Source organism: Chelonoidis abingdonii, chromosome 3 (genome assembly GCF_003597395.2).
Source record: "Chelonoidis abingdonii isolate Lonesome George chromosome 3, CheloAbing_2.0, whole genome shotgun sequence".
Classification (NCBI taxonomy): domain Eukaryota; kingdom Metazoa; phylum Chordata; order Testudines; family Testudinidae; genus Chelonoidis; species Chelonoidis abingdonii.
The window spans coordinates 215,600,344-215,616,763 of NC_133771.1; the positions used below are offsets into that span (position 1 = coordinate 215,600,344).

Sequence of the window (16,420 nt, forward strand, 5' to 3'; positions counted from 1 at the left end):
AACTGGGGGGAACATCCAGCCCCATTCACGGGCTAGGGGACGCTATTTAAACCCACCAAAGGCACAGGAAGTTGTCCAAGCAACTAGGTAAATCTTGGGTTGTCTACTGCTATGGACCCTGCCTACCTGCCTGATTCCTGAGACTGCCTTCTGGCCTCCCTCAGCCTGTTCCCGATTTCTGCCTCTTTATCCCAGTTCCTGCTTTCCTTCCTCGCTTCAGGGCCCTGTTCCTACACCCGACCTCTGATGTGGGCTCCAGCGCCAGCCCTCAGCTTGGCACTTGGCTCCAGATCAAGCCCTGGTCCTTGGCTTGGCACCTGGCTCTGACCCTGATTCCAGTGCCAGGCACCTCACTCGAACCATTAGACATGACTGCCCACACTCCGGTCCCTATATGCCTTACCTAACCAGTCCCAGTCTCCTTGCCCAGCAAGTCCAAGTCTCCCTCCTCTGGACTCTCCATCCCAGGTTCCCCCACCCCCAGTCCCAGTCTCCTTGCCCAGCATGTCCCATTCTCCTTCCTCATCCATTCTCCTTCCCCACTAACTCGGTCCCAATCCTCTTCCCTAGGCTCTGATTTCAGTGTCTCCCCCGTCCATTGCCTTGGCTCTTTGTCCCAATCTCTCTGCCCAGCTAGTGCCAGTTCTCCCCTTGCATCCCGGCTCTTTGTCAGGTCTCTCAGCTCATCTCCCCCTGGTTCCTCATCCAGTCTCAATCCTCCCCGATACTGGCTCCCAGAATCCCAATGCCAGTCTCGCCCTGGCTCTAAGTACCAGTCTCCTTGCCCAGCCAGCCACAGGTTCCTCACCCTAACGCCCAGGCCCAGTTTTCCTTTCCCCACCCCTGCCAGGCTCCAGTCCCAGCCTCCCCCTCAGTCTCCTTGTCCCAATCTAGTCTCCCTACTACTTTGCTGGTCTGGCTCTTATCCCCTCTACACTGGAGTCAGCCAGTTTCCACTTCCTCACTGCTTGGGCCCAGCAGCCATGAGGTCATTAAGAGCAAAGGAAAGAATCTCCCTGCTGTCAATCCAGTGCCTGAACCCAGCACGGCCCATGGCAGCCCAGAGCTGCAATTGCAGGGAAAGTCCTGGGCTGAAGCATGCCCAATGTAGATAGAATCTTTGGGGAACTGAGCTGCGAAACTCTTGCACTCTCTGCTCAGCAACAGGGTCAAATTTGGGCAGATTTTCACATGGACTCTCAAGAGGTGTATCCCTGCCACAAAGGTCACCTCCTGCCAGATTTCACATTGCTACTCCAAAGCAGAGGGGGGCTACAGCTTTTCACAGACAAGGTTGTCAGAAATTTTTAACATGGGCAAAACAACGTAGTTCCACGCTTCTATATATTTTATGTTCTTAGAAATGGCTGACCAATTTTGGCTGAAATTTTCTAAAACCATTCAGTCAGAGCCAGACCCCCTGCATGGAAAATGTCAGACGGAAGGTTAAAATGTGGAAAAGTCATAAGCTAATGAAAACAAGGTGTTTTAGGGTGTGTCTACACAGAAGCTGGGCCTGCCACCTAAGCACCTCCATGCAGGTGGCTGGGTGGGTGTCTACCTGGGCAGCTCACCTGAGCCCCACGCTTCTGGTTTTAGTTCACTAGCTGGAGCAGAGTAAACAAGTCTGCCTATCTGTGCTGGAAAGCACCGCCCAGCTGCAGCACAGACATACACCTAATGCAACCCCGCCTACATTATACATGTATTCCTTCCAACAGCAACAGCTCTAGTACGGACCCTTGGGAAACCCTCGCTGTCATCAGCTTTCAACATGACAAAGTTCATTTATCTCAGCTCTTCGTTTTCTGTCTCTTATCCATTTTCTGATCCATGATGGAACTCTACCTCTCACCCCAGGGCTACTTTGTTTCCTTACTAGCCTCCTGTGAGCAACTTGAAACGCAAAATAAATTATGCCATCCTGTGCTTTAGCCACTGTTCTTCTGATACCTTCAAAGGGCTCTGCTATGTCAGTGAGGAACAGCTTCCCTTGGCAGACACCGTGCAGGCCTGTCCTCAGCCTGTCCTGTTTTACTAGGTATTTTTTTTCTGGTTTCAATCTACTTACCAAGTACCAAAGTAAGGCTCGCAGGGCTGTAACCATCCCCAGAGGCATTTTAAAAATAGGTACAATATTTGCTACCCTCCGGTGCTTGGTACAGTACCGGACTTTAACAAGCATGTATGTATTAGCAGCTCTGCCACTTCATTCCCAAGCTCCTTCACAGCTCGTGGATGTATCATTAGGGGCTGGGGACCAGAGCCTCTTTAATTGATCCATTTATTCCAGCACTGCCTCTTGACAACTCAACCCCAGACAATTCTGTATAATCTGAGAACAGCAGATACCTTCCCAAATGTCCTCTGCGGGGAAGGCTGCAAAAAAATCATCATGGCCCCAATTCAGCAAAACCCTTGAGCAGAGACTTAATTTTTAAGCATGTGGTTAGGTTCCTTTGAAGTCAATGGGAGACGAGAATGTGTGTAAATGCACTGCCGAATCAGGGCCTTCGTTTCTCTGCAGCATCCTCCTCCTCCTTCACTTCATTCCCCGGTGGTCCAGCAAACCCAACAGTTCTGCCACAGGCTTCCTGCTTCTGACAGACTGACAGGATTTCTCAGTTGTTTCTAGCTTTTTGCTTTCCGATGTCCGCCTCTGCCTTCTTAATTTCCATCTCGCTTTTTTCCTGCTTTGTTCATACGCCTTCCCCTTGGCTTCCTTACATTCTGAAGGGCACCCGTTTGACCGGAGCAACCACTTAAACCTGACTGCTAACTGTACTGGCTTGCGACTTTCCTCACATGGTCAAGGAGACTCAGATATTCGTTTAAGTCAGCTGAGAGGAGGCCCCTGCCCAAGCTACTCACTTCTGCTTCTCTGCCTTGTATTGCTGCGTGCAGTCATCAAACAACTTCTGGTTCATCTCCATGAACAGCTTCAGGGCGTTGTAGATCAAGCCATGGATCGTCCTGCAAAGAAGACAGAAGAGAGACACTGGGTCACAGGAAGCATCAAGTTGCCTGTCTCTTATACTGCTGGGAGACACACAGACATCACTTCTGCTTCTAGGAGCTTGACCAGAGCCCTTCCTATGGTCAGTACTCAGTGTGAAAAGAACTGAGACCTGAATCCATTTGATTACTCCACGGGTAGGGGGAGCAGCTCTCTTCACAGTGACTGGGGCTGCAGTTCAATGGAGCCATAACTAGTAATGCTGCTGAGCTGGTGGTTCCCAACACAGACGTCAGCAGGCAATCAGCATTCAAGCCCTCAGGGCCTTTCCTATTGGGCATCACACAGTCAAAGAAGCTAGAGATGGAAGAAGCTGGGGGCCAGCTTGGTGATTTTCCCTACAGGGCTTTGTTCAACTCAGTTTTACAGCTGCATGTGATGGGGGTTTGCAATGCACCAGCCGGACTGTTTGATTTCTCCACACGGCTTCACTCCATTAGCTCAGTTCCAGTGTGCAGCAGCTGCAGCAGCAAACTGGAACGTACGGCAGCTCTGAAGGAGGGGTACTTAATAGCAATTTGAAACCAGGAACTAGCACTACGTGCACTGAGAGAACAAGCCACCTCCTCCTCTGGTGTCGAGGGTGCTTGCATTGTGTCACGCCTTATTCACTCTACACTGTAAGTTCCTGGGGCAGGACTGTGTCTTGTCGGAAAGTGCCCTGCCTGTCTGCAGTGCTGGGAAATCAGAACATAGATTGGAATCATGTCCAGAAGCAGCATGGGCTAGTAACACAAGGGCCGGGAGTCATGCTGTCTGGCTCCTGTAAGTCGCCTTACCGCTCTGTGCTCTCTCCCCAGCCGTGAAAGGGGACTCGCGGTACTAACTGCCTTTGGGAACAGTTTGCAATGAAGGGATAGCTCCTAGGTGATATTTTCTTACACACACAGTGACTGAGTTGTGGGAAGGAAGGGGAAAATTTCTGGGTCCATCAGCCCATTCTGGGAAAGCAAGGGTGGCAGCGAGAAAGATCTCAGGGAAACCAGGACTAGTAGAAAAATACCACCATAAACGGGAAAGAGGCAGAACTGAGTACAAGAGCTGTCCTGTGCTGCTCCCAGGAAAGTACCAGGAAGGAGAGAGAGAGGCAGACAAATGAGAAAAGAAACCTCAGAACCATTGGAAATGCTCTGTCTAGTGGTGCAAAGCACATTTCTGAATCCTGATGGGAGACAGGTGGCCCAAACTACATGAAGTGCGTGCGTGTGTGAGAAGTACTGGTGTGAAAGCCAAGGCCACAGTTACTATTTCCTTGCCTGGTGGTGAGCATAACATTTACCCCTCCCCCTTAAGGGGAGCTGCAAAGGGAACAGTTCGTTTGTGCCTCTTTCTGATTCTTTATGGCAAAGAGGTAAGCAAAAGCAGAAACAGTCAATGGTTCAATAGTTTTCAAACAGTTTTTATTCTGCAGCCAATTTCTTTGTATTACAGACACACTGAATCCCAGCTCCAGCAAGCTCCCCTTACATTGTATTAAAAGTGCCCTAGTTTTGCCTCTTTCCAGTGTACAGGGAAGACTTGAGGATGGGGGTGCGGGCTTTCCTGCCTTCTCCCCCACAGAAATATCAGAAAAAGTCCCCCTTTCTCCCCAGGCTTCAGAGTCCAAGCCTGAACACTTACACAGCTATTTTTAGCGCTGTAGTACAAGCCCAAGCTCTGAAACTTGCTGCCATGGGTTTCTGCTGGCCCTGCAAATGTACCCTCAGGGGTCTAGTATGTGTGCTGTGAGCTTCCTAAGTCATTCAGCCAAGCAGCACAGGTTTGGTCTTTTAACTCTCTTAACCTCTAGTTAACTGAAACAGCTAACAACAGTTGGAGGAAGAGCTGGGTGGTGGGCGGGTCACATGAGGATCTAGTGCCAAGCAGCAGCGGGAAGCACAACTGTTCTGAGGGTTGTGCTGCCTCAGTGCTCTCTCTGTTACCTGGCAGCTATAGACACCAGACCAGCACATTCACCAGTGCCTCTGTTCAGCCCTGGAGGCTGTAGACGCCTCCACGCTTGTGAAACTGGGCTAGACAGTCCCGACACACCTACTAGTCAGACTCCAAGGGCTAGAGATATCGGCCATCTAACTGACTGAGCTGGCTAAATAGCCACCCAAAATGACATGTCTAGGCCCTGGCTGCCGTGGGCTACTTGGGTTTTTCAGATCTAGTACACCCCTCCCCTTGGCATCTGAGCTCCATGCCTCCTCTGTGCCCCACGGCCAGCAGCATCAACACAATGAACTCCCCTGGAGCTGCGCGATCCTGAACGCTCGCTCCCTCATTCCTAATGGCCCCCGGACCCACAGAGAGGACCTACTTGTTCCAGTGACTCTTAGAATTCTTGTAGAGTGCCGGGAACATGATGGGGAGAATTTTGGCTGCATTGTCGCTGATCAGGCTCATGATGTACTCGTTGTTCCAGTAGTACAGTGCTCGCTCGGCCACCTGCAGGAGGAGGGAAGCACATCTCTGTATAGGCTCCTTGCAGACAGGTCACAGGGTGCATGTGAGAATTCCACTCCTCACCAATCAGGCAAAAGTTCTGGCACTCCCCAGCCAAGACATCAGACTCGACAGAACTCTGGCTGAGGAGCTCGTCTTCGCCACCTCTGGCAACGATCCTCTGCTTGGAGAGACCCATCCCTTGGTTTCTGGTCTCTCCTCGTTTACATTCTGCTGCATCTACGCCAAGAGCTCCTCTCTGCCTGTGCAGGGAGGGTCCTCAGGGCTATGTCCCTGGGTAGCCTCATCTGGTTACATGGCTTCAGCTGCTATTGTTATATTGATGACTCTCCATTCAGTCACATCTCCAACAACTCTTCCTCCTACTGTCCTGCTTCCAGCCAAAGCGCAACAAGGGCTAAAAATGGAGCTCTTTCCTCCCTGAAATCTCCACTCCCCTCCCTGTCAACAGGAACATCCCTCTGTGTTCTCTCTTCCTCCTGACCCTTCAAACTGACATTGCTGCTAAGCCTGGTCAGTTTTTCTCCACCGCTATCTGTCCCCAACTTCAAGACCCTCGTCCAGGTCCCAATCATCTTTCACCTCCGTTACGGCAACTTCCTTTCCTTTGACCTCAGCCTCTTCAATCAACCAAAAACACTGTCAAAACCACTTCCCCTGCCTGCTGCTCTGACCACATCAGAACCCTCTGCAAATCTCTCCCAGGGCTCCCTTTTGCCCTCCATACAAAACTCAAGTTCCTTGTACTCACCTTTGGGTTCCTGCATAAATTGGATCCCACCTTAATGTTCTTGTCTCTCTCTGCTCCCTGGACCACCTTCCATATAGCTCCCTAGGCTGAGGCTCCTCCCTGACCTGCTCGACAGTTCCTTTACCCTCTCTTCCTTACGCTATGCCTTCACTGCACACTTAACCCGGGCGACTGGCACTCGGGTCTCAGCACTGGGTTAGCCTACCCCGGGTGTGAGGATCCCCACTGCAAAGGCCCATCCGTGTTACTGCATCCTCACTGTTTCTGCACACGCCTGTGTGTATCTGGGGAGATATCCCTTTTATCAGAGACACTATAATTCTGTCAACTGTGGGAGAGCCTGTTGGTCCTTCAGTGGGATTGTGGGAATGGACTGGAGGACTATGTTCCAGCTCGAGTTAAAGTGGAGCTCAGGTTCTAACTTACCCCTGCAGCTGAGTAAGCTAGCCCAGGGTTAAAGGACCTCCAAACCCTGTGTGGCTGCAAGGGGACTCTGGGCTAAAAGTCACATAAGGGCCTGGGTTAACTGGGCAGTAAAAATGTATCCCATGAGGGCCCTTCAGCAACAGTCCTCACCCTTCCTTCAGGGATGAGAAAAGAAAACTTCTGTCTCAAAGACCCTTCAGACAAAAAACGAAACAAGTCTGTGGCTCTATCACGCCAGGTCCCTCCATGTCCCTGCTCAACTGCAGAGTCAGATTTAAGACCAAAAGATAACACTGTGATCACTGGGCCAGACCTCCTGTATAATACAGGACATAGCATCCAGTAACCCCTGCTCTGTGGTTGAGCTAGACTTTATCTTTTAGAATACATCTTAAGACGCCAAATGATGGGGAATCTACCACATTCTTAGGTAAATTGTCCCAGTGGTTAATTACCCTCACTGTTAAAAAGAGAGAAAAGAGCCTTCTTCCTAGTATGAATTTATCTAACTTCATGTTTGAGCCATTATATCTTGTTATGGTTTTGTCTGGTAGATTAACAAGCTAGCTATCAGACATCTCTTCCCCACTGAGGCGCTAGTCCAGGGGTCGGCAGCCTTTCAGAAGTGCTGTGCCGACCTTCAGTTATTCACTCTAAGTTAAGGTTTTGTGTGCCGGTAATACATTTTAACGTTTTTAGAAGAGGTCTCTCTTTCCATAAGTCTGTAATATATAACTAAACTATTGTATGTAAAGTAAATAAGGTTTTAAAAATGTTTAAGGAGCTTAATTTAAAATTAAATTAAAATGCAGAGCCCCCCGGACCAGTGGCCAGGACCCAGGCAGTGTGAGTGCCACTAAAAATCAGCTTGTGTGCCGCAGGTTGCCTACCCCTGCACTAGACTATGACCAAGTCACCTCAAACCTCTGATGAGGTAGTCTCTCACTGTAAGGCAGTGTTTTCCTCACAGAGCTTTATTTTCATAGCTCTTTTCTGAACCCTCTTACTTTTATCAACATTATTGGACACCCGAAAGAGACACACTATCCCGTAACGGTCTCACTAACTCTGTCCACATGCAGAGGTAAAACCACTTTCTTACCCCTACTCAATATCCCCCTGCTTATACAGTCAAGAATTTCCATCATGTCCCTAAATCGTTTTCAGAGTCCATGCTTTACAGGATACAGGCCCCATCCTGTCAGTGTGGCCTACAGTCTTTGTACCTAGCATCTGGCTGTATTAAAATACATGCTGTTCAACTGAACCCAGGTGACCAAGAGGTTCAGATCATTCTATACAATTGACTCCTCCTTTTCTTTAGTTACCACCTCACCAATTTTTATGTCACCAGCCAGTTTTACCAAAAATAATTTTACATTTTCTTCCAGATTGTTAATAAAGATATTGAATAGCATTGGGCAGAGAACCCCATCTGATGATTCCATTTACAATTACTTGTTGAGATCTATCAGTTAGCCAATTTTTAATCCATTTAACATGGGCCACAGTGACTTTGTACAGCGCCAATCTTCAGATCATCATGTTGGACTAAATCAAATGTCTCACAGACATCTAAGCAATTTATGTCAACACAATTACCTTTGTCAACTAAACTTGTAAGATCATAAAAAACCTGTATCATATTAATTCAACAAGACCTATTTTCCACAAAACCCATGTTGATTGGCATTAATTATTTTGCCATCCTTTAATTCCTGACCTTTTTGATGCGTGCCTGCATGGCATCTACCTACACCGTGAGCTGTGTGGGGAAGAGAGCACCTCATTGTATGCATCTGCGAAGCGCACGTCACGTTGATGGCAAACAAGAGTCAATGCAGAAAAAGGGTATGGAGAGGGGCAGCTGCTGAATGGCTTGATCCCAAAACTACCAGGAGTGCCCCTCAGAACTGTATCACGGTGTTAACATTTCCACCATCCCCAGCTACCCTTAGTGTCCCTCAAATGCAGCCATCAAGTGACCCTGAAGATCTTCCATCCTTCCTGTTTTCCCCCTCTTCAATCTCCATAATGGATGCTCTGCTGCTCCAGAGCCAGGCCAGTGCAAGGTATCCTTTCTGCAGGCATGCAACACTGGGAATACTCATTAGAAAGTCTCATTGGCTGATCATCCTCCAGTGCAGTACACAAGTATATAATTTGATCTCGGAAGGGCCTGGGCACTACTCAGGGAGAGGAGGAAGCTGAATGGGGCCCATCTCTCCCCCCCTCCACACCCCGCCATATCAGATCGGCCACTTACAAGAGGCAGCACAACACTCAGGGCTGGGGAAAACACTATCAGTAGCTTGGGAGGACATTCACAGTACTACTTCTCCTAGACTATTCGTCTGGTGGCTCACTAATGCCTCCTGTTTTTATGCCATCCTCAGGAGTCATTCTGATCACTGCTGCCACAAAATTTACCATAGATTCCTCTAGTTATCACAGAAACACGCTCCAGAATCTCAGCTTCACCCTAAAAACAGGACACAGGCGCAAAGCAATGCCAGATGGTCTTGCTGAGCCTGGAACCTACCTGGAAGTGTGGGCTGGAAACACACTTGGCCAGCTGCCTGAATAGGGGCTCCATGACCTTCATGAACTCAGAGGGCTCAATCACATCCAGTATTTCCTCCAGCTCGTTCAGAAACATCACCTCCTTGGGGCTGTGCGTTTTCGGCCAAAACTTCAGCAAGCCCACAATCACCTGAGCAGGTAAAGAAAGGAGCTTGGGAGCAGAGTGCAAACGTATTGGCACTGGTGTATAGCCCCTCAGCCACAGAACCCCAGCATAGCCACATCCCAAGCACATTAGCAGATGCAGCACGCAGGGCCTGTACATATGGGCTCAGTCGGGTTAGGCACACAAATCACCAGCTCTTTCATGCCTCTGAACCCCACCACCTCCTCCACAGCTCTGCATCCAGAGACCCTCCACAAGCACAGGCCTCGAACTGCTCTGTCCTCCCAGATCTTAGGAGGCACTAAAGAGGGCTCCATCAAGGTATTTGGCCCTCAGAATCCCAATGTCTGGGGCAGTCCTTGGAACTATACGTTGCAGGCCAGGCACTGGGTGAACTCTCCTCTGGACTCTCCTCCTCAAGTCTGATGCGGCACAGCTTCCCTTGCTGCTCCTCTCCCTACCTTGCCAATGCCACTGACTACCTCTCCAGCACACGGACCCTCTGGGCTCCAGCCCCGGAAGCTGAAGGCACCTGTATCACCTGGCACCTACCCCTACGTTTCCCTGCAGGCAGCCTGGACAGGATCCAGCTGCACAGACGCTGGCTCTGCCCAGGTTCTCACCATTCCAGGTAGCATGGTGGCTGACAGCCTTCTCAAGCTAGGGCACTGGGCAAGGAGACTGCTTCCCCCTACCCCAGCTCCTTACCAAGCAGAGGAAAGCTACCCGGGGAATGAATGGGTTTTCTGGCAAGTTAATGTGCTTGGTGGTGTTCTTGGAGAAGGCATTCAAGAGGGAGAGCTCTGCATTGAGACCAAAAAGTTTCTTCTGAGCCTTGGCTTTACCAACTTTGGTACTAGCCTGTGTCGTAAGGGTTCAGACTACGCAGGGAACAGTGATCATCGCCTGCTTTTCACTCTGTCCCTGACCACTCAAAGTGACATGCTGGTGAATAGAGAGCAAGGGAGAGAAATTCTGCTTCCCAGGAAATCCAGCTGCCCTGTGGTGCTCACAGCCACAGGAGACTCAGGACAGACTGGAGACTTTTACAAACAGTCGTGTTTGTTGTATTGATGCTGAGATTCAGATGATCAAAACTGATGCTTCAGGATGTAAACTAATCACCAGCGGGTCAGAACGGAAGTTCTCGTCCACATGCAGGATCGTACCATTTACTGAGTGCAATGGGGGAGGCGGGTTTCCACTGTCACCTGAGGTATCAGGTACTGGCAGGGGAGGGATACTGGACTCAATGTATCATGATCTGGCTAACCTATTGTCCCAAAAGGGATGTGACAAATCCACTGAACGCCAAATACCAACGCTCGGTGGCTTTTAGATCAGAATCCAAATGCACTGAGTGAAAGTTTTAGCCACTCATTTCCAAATCAATCTCTTTCTGAAACAGATACAGCCACACGCTGTAGAGCCTGCAGTTTGAACATTCATTTGGGAGAGATGCATTGCATGAAAACTGCAGACGCTGGCTTCAAACAGAACGGTTTGCAAGAGCAGTTCTCCTAACTAACACTGTTTGTAGTTCAACAACAGGGGTTATGAAGCCGAAATGTCAGTGGATGTTCAGAGAGCTCACATACTGTTCAGCTAGCACTGGTCGAAGCTGAACATAGCACTCATGGCTGCAGTGCCTGGTTGGTGCTGCACAACTGAAAACATTTTGGAAGCACAAGCCTTTCACCAATTCCTAGGAGAAGCCTGAAACGCTGAGCTTAGCCCCGGCAAGCAGCCTGAGGGAACAGCAGTGGGCACAGCACCAAGTGGAAGGCTGCTTGCATGATGTTTCCACCGTTCCAAGGGCTCTGCAATGCAGGGACAGCTCGATGTCCCCAGCACTGGTAGTTTTGCCATTCAATCAATAACTAGTTTCAGTGACTCCAAAGACAGTTTTCCCTAGAGCTAAGGTTGGGTGAGATGCACAGGAGTTGATCTTTTCTCTGTTTGCCTATCACTAATACTGCCATTCTGGAGCACGTTAATTCAGCAAGATTCAGCGTAGCAGCTCTTGCGTTATGGCTGGATGAAGGACAAACAAGGAAGAGATCAAGCACACAAGCACCACATGAGGTCCCTGGTTACTAAGGCTTGGATACTTTTACACAAACACACAGTGCGTTCTGTGACGACACTGCCTTGTCTTCACAGAATCTGTTTGGTCGGAGCCTGATACAATGCCCCTTGCAGTGAGTGGGAGTCCTACGATGGGCACCATATCAGGCCTTTGCTCACTGATTTGCAAAATTCAGTAATGAGTCTTCGAGTTGTCAGTAAGGATCTACCACACTTTGCTGTGTGAATGCACAGCAAGAACCCCCCAGAAATTCTCTGCTTCCCTCCCCCATCTCAGCAGCTCCAATACTTGGAATGGTAGGCTCAGCTAGATCTCACTAGCCTGGGATCAGCAGGGCGGTGAATTGCCTGGCACAGAAGACATATGCTTCCCCTGGCAATGAGAATATGGATGACTTGGAGGAGTGAGTGGGAGGGCAGGAGGAGGCCTATTTCCAGAACCTGCAGTGTGGAAATGCTGGAGCTAGAATGTGCAAATGGCTGAACACAGTCAGGCTAATTGTCAGTGCGCAGCTTTGCCAGCTCAGGTGCAAAACAACCCAAGCTGTAAATATTAGTAATTAAAATGCCATTTCCATGCATGAGCCAGTAGCTGTCTGCCAGAACTGAGCCTGCGTAGAAGAGAGCCACGTATGGCATTTCTCCGCACTCTGCCCTGAGGAGCGGAGCCCTTGATCTTCCTCTCACGCCCTGTGTCCCGCCAGCATTGCTCTGATTAGTGTTATTGTGAGCTGCAGAGCCACAATGTAGGAAACACATCTGGACCCTGTTTGCGCCAGAGCACCATATTGTACAAATTTAGTCTTCAGCAGCATTACAACTTGAAGGCAAACTCAGCTGTCAGGATTCAATGTCCTGGAGGTGAACTGGCAGGAGGGGATATGATAATGAGGCTCCAACAGCTCAGTAAAACAAACCCCATCCCCTCCACAAGGGACAGCTCACCCAGGCTAAACAGATCTTTCTATCTCCAGTTTCTACACCCTCTCCGTGGCCTTCTGACCAGCTCCAGTGGTTTAGATTGGATCTCAAACACCCGCAGTTCCCTATCAACTCTCGCTGGTTTCTTCAGATGTCCAGTTCCCAAGCATCTTCTCAGGGCAGAAGCTGTGTAGCCAGAAGGGGAGCTGCCATGAGAGGGTCTTTGCATGCTTTGGATTCTGCTACAGCTGGACTGGATTTACGCAAGACAGACTCACTCCTAGATGTGCTCTGCTTGCTCATGTCTTGTTTCCAAACTGAGGCTGCCCAGACCCCAAAGCCTACCTGGCTGTGCATGAGTATCGAGTCCTGCCCTGTGCTTGTGACTTCAGCTGACCGATACCCCTCTGCAGGCCATTTCCAGTGAACGAACAAATCCAACTTATGCCAGGTCTCTTTGGAGTGGGGTTAGAGTAATTTAGCTGCTAAAGTGTCTAGAAATATCTTGTGATGTGAACTGGGGCTGTGGCTGACATGCCAAAGCCAAGCAAGGGCACTCACCGGTTCTGTCAGGCTGCTGTCTTTCTCCAAGAACTGCACAACACAGTATGCCAACTGCAAGGAAAACACAGCCCAGTTAGAACTCCTCTCTCTTGTGTGAACGTACAGAGGCCAGAACCCCCGCAGCAAGGTATAGATAAGCAAAGCCTGGCAGTGGCTGAAAACAAGCCTGAGTGTTTGACCTCTCCAGTAACTGACAGAGCCTCTCACCTGTGGGTGGTAGACACTCAGCGATTTCACCTTGTGCAAAGGTAGCAAGACCCGGATGAGGAACATCTTGTGCTCTTCCTTCAGAGGCAAAGCGAACCCATTGATTATACTGAGTAGGGGAAGGGAGAGATACATTACAGGGTCAGGTATTACTGAGTATGTACCAGAGCAACCACAGCATAGAACCAGCCCCAGCCCTACCATATCACATTAACATCTCCATACCACATTAACATCTCCAGGCTTCAGGGCTGCAGTCACTAGGGCCCCAGCCCAGGGGACCCTGAAAATGTGTCCTAAAAAGCACAGTCCCTCCAGTGAAGGCCCAATCACATGCAGAGTGGGAAATCCCACATCACAGCGTGAGCTGGTCCTTTAAGAGGGTTGGGACTCAGCTGCCCCCATGCCACACTTAGCTCCAGGAGGAGATGAGTTCTGCAGTAATGCGTCAAGGATCACGTGATTAAGCCAGGCCTGCCTGGGAGCCGAACCGAGATGGACTCTGGGGTTAGCAGCCGTGGCAGTAATGCTCTACAGAAGAGCAAGAGGACTGGAGTGTTGGAAGAGGCCCTGGGAAGGAGACGCAGGAGTGTGGTTGAGGCTATGGGGCAGGTGTGAGTCCCTCCTGTGCTGCCACTTGACGTGATGTTGCAGTGACCTCTAAACAGAAGGGATATGGAGAGACTGGGCAGAGCCTGGCAGAAGAGTGAAGCTGGAAGAGTGGCTGGGGATGAGACGACAGGCCTTGGGGAAGGAAGGGCTGTGCCCAGACTGGAGAGGGGCACTCTACCTGTGCGTGTATTTGGGCTCTGATACCCAGGAAGGAGCAGACTTTTGTAAATTAGCTGGAGGGCTGAGTCAGCTCAGCAACCCAACTGTGGTGGAAGGCTGAGAGAACCAAAGTGTGTGAGGGGAAACTGAGACAGCAGATAGGCCTGAAGGCAGACTGGGTAAGTCCTTGCTACACCACACTAGGCTGTGAGGTCCCACCCTGCTCAGAAGCCCTGGAGCTCCTAGAAGTGGCAGAAGAAACACAAAGGGAGAAATGCCCTTACCTCCCCAAGATCTCCAGCAGCTCTGCAATCCCATTGTGATGCTCTGTTTCATAGATAAACCTGAAAAGAAGGGAGGGGGATGGGAGAGGAGAGGAGTCATTGCCAAGTCCAGGACACAGCTCAGTAAGGAGAAACCTCCCCGAAAGAGATGACAGGATTCAGGGAGAGAAGAGGATTGTCTGTGCTCGAGGATGTGCTACACAAGAATGGGTAAGGGATCAGCCCAGGCTCCCAGATCAGCAGTGGGCTGCTTTGGGGCATGGCCGGGAGAAGAAAGCCCTACCACTTCCCACATCAGTCAGAGGCATTCCGCACTACTGAATTCTCACTACCCTTGTAGCACAGGCAAGTACTATCCCCATTGTCCAGAGATATGGCCTAACTTGCCCAGTCACTGGTGGGACCCAGAACAGACAGAATGCTCCGGCTTAGCATCCCCTGGGTCCTCCAAGCCCATTCCAAGCATCGCTGGGCCTGGCAGAACAGCTCACCTGTAAAATATGTTGTTGATCTGCCGCCTCACGTACGCTCGCAGGCCCAGGAACTTCCCATAAATCCGGTGTAAGATGGTCTTCAGGAAGTCTCGCTCTCTGGGATCTTCACTGTCGAACAAATCCAGCAGCTGTGGAAAGAGGGCCTCACTTAGTCTTGAGGGGCTGCCGACTGCACAGGGGAAAGCATCTGCTCATCAGCGTAAGTAGGTTCCAGTTTGGAGCACACCCCTCTGCACGAAGTGCATGCTGGTGCCTCCCCCCAGTCAGCCACGTCCAGTGTCGCTAGCAGATGCTCAGACTCCTGTAGCACAGCAAAGGCTGTGCCAGTGCTGGCTCCTGAGTCTGCCTCTCCTCACGCAGCCCAGCTCTAGGGCAGGGAAACCCTTGCTGCTCTCCCAGTCCCTCAGGGAGCTTCTTTGGAAGCAGCTCCTAGAGTGAGTTTCAATGGCAAAAACCCACGCAGGTTCCCCTAGCACTGAGGATCCCCAAGAGCTCCTCCAGTGAGGGCATGGAGGAAGGTGAGCGCCCAGACACCGGCCTAAAACATAAGATAGCGCAACGCTGGGTCAGATAAAGGTCCAAGCTAGCCTAGGTTCCTGTTCTACCGACAGTGGCCAGTGACAGGTCCCCAGATGGATGAACAGACAGGAATCATCAAGTGATCCATCCCATTCCCATCTCCAGCTTTCTGGCACAAAACAGAGGCTAGGACCCATCCTTGCGCCATTCTGGCTAATACATTGAATGGACCGTCTTCATGGAATTATCTAGTCTTTTTTTAACCCTGTTATAGTCTTTGGCCTTCACAACATCCTCTGGCAAAGAGTTCCACAGGTTGACTGTGTGTGTGTGAAAAAATACTTCCTTTTTGTTGTCATCGTTTTAAACCTGCTGGCCTACATTAATTTCATTTGGTGACCGCTATTTCTTTGCTTATGAGAAGGAGTAAATAACACTTTCCTTATTACTTTTCTCCACACCCGGCATGTTTTATAGACCCTCTACCCATATCCCTCCTTAGGGTCTCTTTTCAAGACTGAACAGTCCCAGCCTTGTTAATCTTTCCTCATATGGCAGCTGTTCCACACTCCTAATCATTTTTGTTGCCCTTCTCTGAACTAAGCCTACTACCCATCCCCGCTGAGGAGGCCTTGGGGGCTGCTTGAGCAGTGATACACAGCGTGCCTCCTAAACACCCCTTCACAAGGGCATGGGGAGGGGGAAGCTGGAGCTACTTACTGACAATATAAACTTCTGGTCAATGTATTTCTTGGCTATATTTGGCTGAAAGTCGGGCGACTCCAGGAACCGCAGGAAGAATTCATACACCAGCTGAGGAGAGCAAGAGGGGGCTTTTTAAAAAAGGAAAAGCTTCACTTAATTCTTCATGCTTTACACGGGTCAACAATGTTCCCTTTCCCATCCGATTAGTAAAAGGCTAAAGATTTTGAACAGTGGCTTGTTACAGCAGGTGTCACCAGCGCTAATGTGCCAGGAAACAATTAACAGTTGAATGTTCTAACAGTGGAGAAGAGTTTTGTTAGCATCTGATGCCTGAGCCCCACCACCTTTACTAACATAACACACATTCCTAGGTAGGCTGCACCAATGGGTAATTACCCCACATGGTTATAAAATTGTATCTCATTTCCACTGTGAGTATTTCTCACTTCAGCTTCCAGCCACTGGCTCGTCTTCTGTCTTTGACTGCTAGATCAAACAGCCCTCTGCTAACAGATACCATCTCTGTGCGCAGGT

At 49.9% G+C, this 16,420-nt stretch overlaps 1 protein-coding gene across 1 annotated transcript in view; it reads right to left on the reverse strand.

Moving 5' to 3' along the window:
- PPP2R5D (protein phosphatase 2 regulatory subunit B'delta) overlaps nt 1-16,420 on the reverse strand; it is a 42,703-nt gene that overhangs the window by 11,519 nt on the left and 14,764 nt on the right. The window contains exons 5-12 of the mRNA XM_032780478.2: nt 15,902-15,994; nt 14,660-14,790; nt 14,169-14,228; nt 13,114-13,222; nt 12,904-12,957; nt 9,187-9,357; nt 5,322-5,449; nt 2,872-2,973 (exon numbers count right to left, since the gene is read on the reverse strand). Coding sequence (XP_032636369.1) covers nt 2,872-2,973; nt 5,322-5,449; nt 9,187-9,357; nt 12,904-12,957; nt 13,114-13,222; nt 14,169-14,228; nt 14,660-14,790; nt 15,902-15,994 — 848 coding nt within the window. The remainder of the gene's footprint in view (nt 1-2,871; nt 2,974-5,321; nt 5,450-9,186; nt 9,358-12,903; nt 12,958-13,113; nt 13,223-14,168; nt 14,229-14,659; nt 14,791-15,901; nt 15,995-16,420) is intronic.